Source organism: Thunnus thynnus, chromosome 17, assembly GCF_963924715.1.
Source record: "Thunnus thynnus chromosome 17, fThuThy2.1, whole genome shotgun sequence".
In the NCBI taxonomy this organism is placed as follows: Eukaryota; Metazoa; Chordata; class Actinopteri; order Scombriformes; family Scombridae; genus Thunnus; species Thunnus thynnus.
In genome coordinates this window covers 28,652,514-28,662,109 of record NC_089533.1, presented here as the reverse complement: position 1 = coordinate 28,662,109, position 9,596 = coordinate 28,652,514, and the positions used below count along the sequence as shown (strand labels likewise).

The 9,596-nt window shown below is 39.0% G+C and overlaps 1 protein-coding gene across 1 annotated transcript in view; it reads right to left on the bottom strand.

Moving 5' to 3' along the window:
* Nucleotides 1-355: 355 nt before the first annotated feature.
* The window catches only part of trpm4a (transient receptor potential cation channel, subfamily M, member 4a), a 39,938-nt gene continuing 30,697 nt past the window's right edge, over nt 356-9,596 (bottom strand). Inside the window, exons 16-28 of the mRNA XM_067616294.1 lie at nt 9,296-9,408; nt 8,463-8,570; nt 8,318-8,364; nt 6,790-7,022; nt 5,981-6,096; nt 5,620-5,752; nt 5,158-5,332; nt 4,000-4,165; nt 3,648-3,829; nt 2,617-2,749; nt 1,958-2,030; nt 1,066-1,159; nt 356-919 (exon numbers count right to left, since the gene is read on the bottom strand). Coding sequence (XP_067472395.1) covers nt 894-919; nt 1,066-1,159; nt 1,958-2,030; nt 2,617-2,749; nt 3,648-3,829; nt 4,000-4,165; nt 5,158-5,332; nt 5,620-5,752; nt 5,981-6,096; nt 6,790-7,022; nt 8,318-8,364; nt 8,463-8,570; nt 9,296-9,408 — 1,599 coding nt within the window. The 3' untranslated portion in view covers nt 356-893. The remainder of the gene's footprint in view (nt 920-1,065; nt 1,160-1,957; nt 2,031-2,616; nt 2,750-3,647; nt 3,830-3,999; nt 4,166-5,157; nt 5,333-5,619; nt 5,753-5,980; nt 6,097-6,789; nt 7,023-8,317; nt 8,365-8,462; nt 8,571-9,295; nt 9,409-9,596) is intronic.

The following is a 9,596-nucleotide window of genomic DNA, read 5'->3' as shown; positions in this document are numbered from 1 at the left end:
TGTCTGTATGCAGTTTGCTGCTGGAGAGGTAGTGTACAGCGGATTTTTAAAGCTCTTTCAAGCTACTGGAAAGAAAGTTGAGAAAATCAGAGTTTGTGCACTAGAAAACCAAAGCATTATGCTAAAACAGGATAAAAAGCTACGTAGAGCTAAGAGGAACAGCAGAGTTGGTGATAATTCTTGGTGGGACTCCATTCAGATTATAGTCTATCTTTACACTCGATTATAGTCATTCGATCCATTGTTCAAATAAAATATTGATTAGTGCAGCTTTAATATGTGAAACTTGCACTCCCCTGAAAATACCAACAGGGTCAGCTTCCCTTGTGTGGGCTCTTGATTGGCCACTTCGCCAATCATTCCTGAATTTCACTGTTTGAATGGTGAGGGTGCTGTCTTCTGCACCTTTTTTTTTTTTTTTACAACTGTTTACATGTATTGTATGGAGGCGGGATCATTGAAACAATTGTTGAATTAGTGTGTATTGCAAGAGAACACAGACTAGATTCATTAATAACTTAATTGGAAGAAATATCAAAATGCTTAAGAAGTAAAACAATTTTATTTGCTCATTTCAAGTACTTAAAAATGATTTATTAAGCTTGCTGAAGTAAGCGCCCCAATTTCAGACTTTGGCAACTCCAAGTGGTAGAATAAAAAAGGAACTGTGTCATACAAGAATGAATGCTGACACAACTTTAAAAAACTTACAATATTTTAAACACAAAATATCTTTTGTTCTAATTAAAATATATCTCAAATAACATACGTACAACTGTAAAACAACAAAGTAAAACAAATGAAATGATTAGTTCAAAGCAAAAAAAATCACTCTTTTACACTGGCCCTGAGTAAACTGTATGAGTGTGTGTGTCATCATGGAGTTCAGGGGGTCATCTTGGAGACAGTGGAGTCAGATCTACAACAAAGGAAAAAACATATAATTGATCCCTGAACAAAAACAAAATTAAATTCTCAATTAACTATTAACATTAATAATCATCATACTAATAACTGGAGTAGTTGTCTACAAAATCTTCCTTTAAGGGGTTAAGGGGACTTTACCTCTTAGAAGTGGAGCAGGGCGGCTGGCTTTTATCACATTACTCTGAGACAGAGCATCTGCCATCCAGGAAAGGGTGCTGCAGCAGTACTCCAGCTGAGAAAGAGACACGGACAGAGATGAATGAGTGCTGAGTAAGCAGAGCTAACTGCTGCAGAGAAACCAGCCACACACTCTGCAAACTAGCCATCTATACAATCATCCATGTACCATCCTGGAACCAATGAAACTAAGCTAAACCTACCTGTACTTAGCCAGGAAAATTTCATTTGTAGAAAAGAAAAAATTCTGGCAAAGATAAGCGACAATGACTTTGAGTTAGAGACAGACAACCTGCCGAATACTGAGTTGTATTACTGGGCATTCACTTTGTATAGATTTGTGATAGTCAGATCTAGTCAGTCTAAACCATCCTGGGTTAATAGCAGCTTTGTTTTATCTACTATGTAACACATTCCCTTTTCATTAAACATCAAGGCACATATTCCCATCCCTGTGTAGTATGTCTGGTAGTTACACAGTTACACTAAATACGATACGATACGATATGATACGATAAAATACTAGATTTACAGGGGAAGATTCTTTCAGTTGCTGATCTGTATATGGATAATGTGTTCATATCATTCACAGATATAAAATAAAAAACCTCCCAAGTTGGTCTACCTTAGTGGGTGCAGTTGTTGCTTTTAGGAGTAAGGCTGAAGAAACACCAAAGACTGGGATAAATATTTACTGTATCTCTCAATTAAATAAAAAGACTAGTGTGAGGAATTCATTGGTAAAATAGTGAGATTTTCAGGCTTTAAAATGAGCTGCAAAATAACTGATGAGGAAGTTTTATTCACAGTTTAGGCTCACTAGATTTTGCATGTGTATTGAGGTATTGCTGACCTGTGTCTCCAGCAGCCGCAACCTTCGATCGTGGTCACGAATCTCAGCCACCTGCTTCAGCACACTGTCCACCCTGCAGGAACATGCACACACATGCACACACACACACACACACAAACCAGCTGAAAACCTGATCTAGAATGTCAATCTGAGTTCAGCTCAGTTCAACAAGCTGGAACTCCTACTAGTAAAAGAGAAACAAATGTGAAAGATGAGCTCAAACATACTGACATGATTGAAAATATAACCTCAGTGAAAGGTGTGATTACATTTTTGGTCAGTGTTAGTGAACGTTTAACATGAACGCATATTATAAGCAAATGTCTGTGATAAAGATCCCTTAAATTTGATTATTAAAGAATTGTGACCAAGATACTGCATGGAGTGAGTGGGACATTTTACAATAAACTTGTCAGTGCTCTCTAGTGGGCTAACTATGTAATGGAGAAACATATCTGTAATATCTGTACAACAATATCTTCTTAATTATAGGCCAACATACTGTATATGCCCCTATCTGTAATAATTTAATGCCAATATATTGGCTGGGGTCTTTCTTTTTGTCAGTCAAATTTTATTGCATATGAAATGAATCTTACACATATATGTCTCTTAAACTTATATTGTATAAAGTCACAGAAGTAGCAGAAGCAACTTACTTGACAGATGTAGATTTAAGTCGTGCTGTGTCACTCTCCCTCTTCCGCTTATTTTGAGCTGAGAGGAGGTTTTCTTTCTGGATAGCTTCCCATGTGTTGAGCCGGCTGGCTTTTCTGCCCCGCAGCTCCAGAACTGAGGACAGGGGAGATCAGTAAAGGGATCGGAACAAAGGCAGGAGTAGGAATTGCACATGGGCACACATGTATGTACATGCACAATCATGGAAGTGACACAATAGACATTCCTGCGGACTGCAAAGGGCAATTTTTTTGTCCATATGAACATTGAAAGAGGTTTTCCTCACTGTAATCATTCCTCCTGTTCATACTGGCTGTTAAAAGATCTAACCTGAATGAGGCAGTCCACTGTTTTCTGGCAAATTACCACAACCTTGAACTTGGGAGGTACTGACCTCAAGCCAACCCTTTCATACTTTTCAGACAATGTGTGTTCAACCTCATATCCATTTATATGAACAAGCTGTCAAGCTGACATTGAACATCAGTATTTTTGAGTTTCCACTGCATTCACCAAAGCCAGACATCGTCTGACTTGTGTCTAACTCTGGTCAAAAGGAAGGTTGACACATGTTGACCCATTCAGATTCTCTCAACGTGGGTTTGACCTGCGTCACTGGTCTAAATGGAGTAAAAGTCAGTCAGACACACAATCTGTCAATGAAAATTGCAAATAATTGCTGACAAAGTGAGACCACGCTGGAGCCCAACATCTACTGACCAACTTCACTTGCTACCAAGGATGAAGAGTCAACTCTCTCCTGGCTATAAATGAACCAGATGACTGTGGACCAACTGTCCTGGCACCCCAAGACACAACAGTAGATCCTGTTAAAATTAAACATACACATCTAGACTTAATGGGCAAACTCCATGACTCATCTAGTACCTATACAAGAGATGATTTATTATTTGGTAACCAGGAGCCCCAATGCTTCTTTTTTTATCACTTGTGTCTCTGCCTTCTATCTTCAAACCATTAGCTTCATCCCAACCCTCCTAAATGCTCTCACCGAAGTGTTTGTTCTTGACTGAGGGGATGCGGCGGATGTATCTTTTGATCAAAAGGTGGAGGTGTGAGATGATGATGAAGGGTGGGGCCAGGCAGGGCCTTGAGTGGTACTCCACTATCAGGTTGTAACGCTGAAACTTCCAGTAGGTGTCACTGCGCTCCTGTACTTTGGAGAAGGTGTAGCTGTGGACAGTAAATCAAAACCTCATTATGCATATACAAACAGCTACAGTGCTTTCCTACTCTGGGTTTCTATAATGTACAACATAAAGTACAATTGTTCCTGTTTCAAATCTGTTTAATCAGTGGGACAGCTTCGGAACTGAAATGAATCGCTCTAAATGCCAGTGTACCTGAACATAGCAATGAGCAAGTTGACCAGTAGTATGTTGGTAACCAGCAGGTAGATGACCAGGAGGATGACAACCAGCCAGTTGGCGTAGGTGCTCATGCAGGGCTCCTTTCCTGCTTCAATTAGTGTGGCGTTGTTTGTACACTCTATTTCCGTCAACTTGTCAGCTACAAGGAATGACAGACCAATGAAGAGGTGAAAAACAACATGTAAGGATTTATGCTCCACATTTACAAGCAACTTACAGAGGGACACATATGACAGTAACTATGAAAGGCAACAATAGCAGTTGAACCCCTTCACACTGAGTTGCCAGTTTATTAAACAGTATTAAATCTTGTGCAATAGATCTTATGTCTATGAAGCTTATAGTATTCAGTTTTTGTCGATTCTCCATCTCTGTTCATTAATTTTTATGGTCATTTTGCAGCTGTAGTCTGTGGTGCTTGCTGTTGATATAATTATGATACACTAACCTTTTAGCACACCCTCTAGAGTATGCTACACACGTATTTCACTTCAAATATTGAGAAATATGGATGTGACAAGTCAATTCTCTCATTCTTTCAATCAGGATCCATTAAGGTAGGGTTTATTGTATTGTAATGGATGTTTTACTGTACTGAACTGCATTATATTTACCTAAGTATACTTAATAATCTGGCAACTCTGTGCATGAGTACAATTATGATTAAAAATTATACCCTTTGGCTGCATTTGTAAAAAATACATTGCGTACTGTTGCAATGGCCATTATAAGTGAATCGAGGCAAAATTTAGACAATAAATAATATGCATCACTCTATTTCTGAGGCTCTTTATGCTCCAATTTAATTTTGGAAGAAAGACACAAATGGATGTTGATGTTGGAAATTGCTAAATTATATACACTGTCTCATCTTAAGAAGGTTCTGCAATATTTGTAATAAGTCTTGAGAAGGTCATGCAAATCTTTTATGAATAAATGTGTATTATCATTGTCTCAAAACTGAGATGAATTAAATGAAATGAAAGCTTTAGAAGAAATGTCATTTCAGAGGTTGTAATTTTGAATAGACTTTGACTAAAATTTCTGTCATCTACGTAATTTCAAACATGGAGGACGCACTGAGGGAACTAAAGGTCCTTGTGCTTGAGATAAAGAGACTGAGCCACTCACCATCCATTTCATTTATGGGTATTTGTCCAAAAATGTGCAGGTAAGGTCTATAGAACACACGGCGAAATATCCAATCAGGACGGGGATCATATGAGTAGAGGAGTGCCTGATTGGCTACTCCATAGGCCATGAGCCACACAGCCAGAAAAAAGAGGAAGAAGAAAACATCCTTCATCTGAGGGAAGGAAAGAGAGACCAGAGATGGATGATGCTGTAGGATCAGCCCTGGTGTAAGGTCATGATTAAGACTTTGTCATTTCAATTAGATCTCCAGAGGATACATGGTCTGTTTTAATGACATGCCATTGCATTGTGATGAAACACATTAAAGTATATTGGTCAATATCTGTGTATTGTATGTGTATGTGTGTATTGCACTATTTGGTGCCTTTGTCACAGGTGTTGAAGATGACTGTAGCTAATTATAGTTTTGGTCATTTTGTGAGTTTTGTGTTCACTCACCATTTTGCCAACAATGATAATCTTGGGACCAAGCTGTTTGTGTATGGCAAAGATATGGATCAGACGTAGTGTGAAGACCATATAATCTATGGCCATCACAGCTCGGCCAAACTCATATGACCAGGGAAACATTCTAGAAAACAAAACAGGGCAGTCAAGCCTTGGTCATTATGTCATGCAAGGCACAGCATTGCACATATTCACCCACATAATGAACACAGACAACCAGATAAGGAAGAAAAATATTGACTGGCTTTTGAGCTTGTCTGTACAAATACATGAGGGGGACAGGTAGCAGAGCCTTGGATCCTTTGGTGGAGCAGTCAGTGTAAATCCTCAGACAGTGTGTTAGAAGAGTCACCTGCAGCACAGAGCCAATGTAAAGAGCATGATAGCTGTGAGGTCACACTTGTTCCACACATCCTGGATGTAGTTCTTCATTCGCTGGAGCACAGAGTTACCACCCATAAAGAAGGTCTGTCAATCAGAGAGAGAAGAGTCACATAAAATATCATATGATGGATGGATCAGGGTATTTATACAATATGCGTGCATGTCTGTGTCACAGAGAAATGTGTATTTTAGATGATTTGGTAACCAATTAGCATTTGCTGTGTTGCTTCAGGTACTGGAGAGAAGATCTATCCAGGAACTCCTGTTTGAGTAACAGATCCATATGGGTTGAAGGTTTATCAGACTCCAAAGTAAGGCACAGCAGTTTATATTAAGAAGATGAAGTCTTCATAATATAATAATATACAATTCTGGAGAGTTATCATGGTAACATTTTATCCTATGTCTCAATTGTTGCGAGGTAAACAGTAGAACTACACTGTTCACATTACAGTATTCTACCAGGAATGCATGCTTGTAAGTAGTTGATCGGCCAACATGGTGTGTCGTCGGATGGCATCACATTGCATTGCAGCAACTTTTTTGATGGACAACCCTGTGTTGGGACCCCCACTCTGCCGATTTTTTAAAGCAGAGCTAATGGTAGTCTGAACAAAGCTTTAAGGTAGAGCCACATTAGCTGTCTTTTTAAAGAAACTGCCCTGTACTCAGCCCTGAAAAAAGATACATCTCAATTCCTATGTGGGTAATAAATAAATTGAACAAAGACTGTTAACAATGTATGGGAGTGTACATTATAGTGTCTTAACAACCAACCTGTCGAAGCTCTTCACACACTAAGGTGAAAACCCAGAAGTAGAGCACAAACTCCAGAGTGGCAGGGCCGTCAGGGGGTGGGGGCTTGAAATCCACCAACAGAACATAGGCAAACAGGCAGAGGAACAGGAAGTACATCAACACGTTGCCTAAGAATGAGGTGACAGGGGCAAACCAGAACTGTCTCCACCGTGTCACAAGAAATGGTCTCTTGGAGATGGATGGCAATGAGACTGAGGTAAAGAAAAGTAAAAGAGGAAACACAGGAATGATTCAAAGATGTCAACAATAATGATGCCAATATTTTGTCATATATTTTGTCAGAGGGCAGACACAAGGGAAGAGAGAGAGAGAGGAAAAGGAAGGAGATACAAATGCAAGGAAGTGGACGTGCTGCTGATAGTGTGACTCTTGAGGCCATGATGGACAATGAATGATAACTCTTGTCCATGGGGTATTTTGGTTTTGTTTCTGTCTGCATGTATTTGTCAGCCTAAGTGAATTGAGACCAAAGCAGAGCTCAGAGCATGGTTGGCTCAGGTAATGGGTAAATTGAGAATTTCATCTTCAGACTCAGCTCCCTCTCACCACAATGATCCGAGACAATGCCCCAATCACTGCCAACACCATACCAGTCCATCTTACCCTCACTCACATTTTAGATATCTCTTATCTCAAACTACTAGACAGACTCCCATGAGAATAGGTATGGATTCATGGTTCTCGGGGCAATTCTTAATGATTTTGGTGATCCCCTGATATTTCCACTAACAACACCATCAGGCTAAAATGTCAACTTGATGAAGTCTTTGGTGCATGTTATGGTATCTGGAACACTACTGCAATGGCTTGATTTCTATTACACTACCACTGGTGGCCATTCTACTAGCACCTACTGAGCACACTCAATGTTCCCCAGAGACTGAACCCTGTACATTTTAGGTCCATGAGCTGTCACCATTGCCCGCAACATGTAATAATCTACTGAACAGATTTTTATCCCCACTACTGGTAAAACTGTAAGTATATGTCAAAGACAAGTTTCTTTCATTTGGATATTAGTTACTTTTGGTTTTAACACACCAGTTAAAGGATGGTGATCCTTCATTATATGAGGCTCAGAGAATAGCAAAACCAATATGTTGTTTTTTCCATTACAGCAAACGGCAGGCATAATTTTGTTTTGTCATTATTATCAATAAATCCCATAAAAAACAACAACAATGAATTTATCCCACTTACACATATTGTCTGTGTTTTCTGTCATTACCATGAATACAGCAAAGTTTATTCTTCTATTCTTCTGACACTGAGAACCTCTCAGAGAGATTGAAAATGCAGTCATAGAATTAGTTTCAGAGCAAATTACTGGTGTTGTGTTCATTGTACTGAAGGAACATGTTTCCAGCACCTTGCTGACTTCATGCCTGAATGAATTCAGGAAGTTCTTAGTTTCTGCAGGGCAGAAGTACCTAAGAGAGTAGCTATTGAGTGTATGTACCAATAGCAGAATAGTGATCAAACCCACCTTTCAGGTTTTCTTTTAGAGCCTGGAACTCTTCAGCTTCTTCATCACTGCAATCCCAGAACAAAGAATCAGGGACTTTTGTTAAAACTGAGGAGAACTGTCATACAACCCTAATCTGATTTATTTTTGTATAATTTACATTTACTTTTGTATAATGTCAGCAAGGGAGAAGACGGTTCCATCATTCCCATCCAGACTGTCAGTGTCTCTGCCTTGGTGGACCGTAAGAGACTTAACCTCCTCCTCTTGTTCCCTGTAGTATGCACACACACAACCACCCAGTTAACGGTAAAAATTAATTCTTGACTTTGTTAACTTGGTTGTTTTTCTGTAATGATGCAGTATGTCCTACTCTCAACACTCAAGTCATTTAGGCTTCTGTCGGATACAATCACCAGATCCATTGCCAACACAAAACTGAATCAACAGTGTCCTGAACATCTGCTCTGTACGCACTATTGTTTGGTCAAGTTTGGACTGTTCTGCATGATAAAAGGTGTACCTCCTTCACATAATCCTTTTGTGGTGGGAAAAATGTCCTTTCAACCAATTTTCATCAGAATATTTTCCCACACATCCAAAAGTTGTGTTCTCATGCAGGATGACACATTGAGGATAAAGAGTATGTGATGTTGAACAGATTGTAAAGCCCTCTGAGGCTATTTTTGCAATGTGTGATTTTGGACTGTATAAATAAAATTTAGAAAAAGCCTCTACATATAGGAAGAGTTTTAATAAATCAATCAATAAATTACATGATTAAACCACAGACTACTTGCACTACACATAGTAAAATTCCATTTTTGCCCAGACTTTTTAATAATCAAAATTGCTACCAACAAATTCCTACATTTTTAAGATCACAAACTAAAAGCAATGAGCCCTGAAACCAGGATGGAATCAAATGGCAAATACACACTCACAAACACAATTCCACAATAAACACATAGCATAACACAATAATAATTGAATACTGACCTGAAGCTGATAAGGTCTGTATAGAGTAGGGGAGGCATGAAGAAGGTGAGAACCAGTTTCCAGACCTCGGTGTTCTGCTCCATGTCCCCCCACCAGATCTGAGACAGCAGAGACTACAGCAGAAAGCAGCACTCTCACTACAGCAGCTCCCAACCAACATTACACTCACAGATGACATTCATTTACACTGTCTGCATATGATATGATACGATTTTTTTATGCTTAACCTTGGTATGTGACACTATTGATCAATATCAATATCAATAAATTTAATATATAACTTTAATTTTAAATTTGGTTT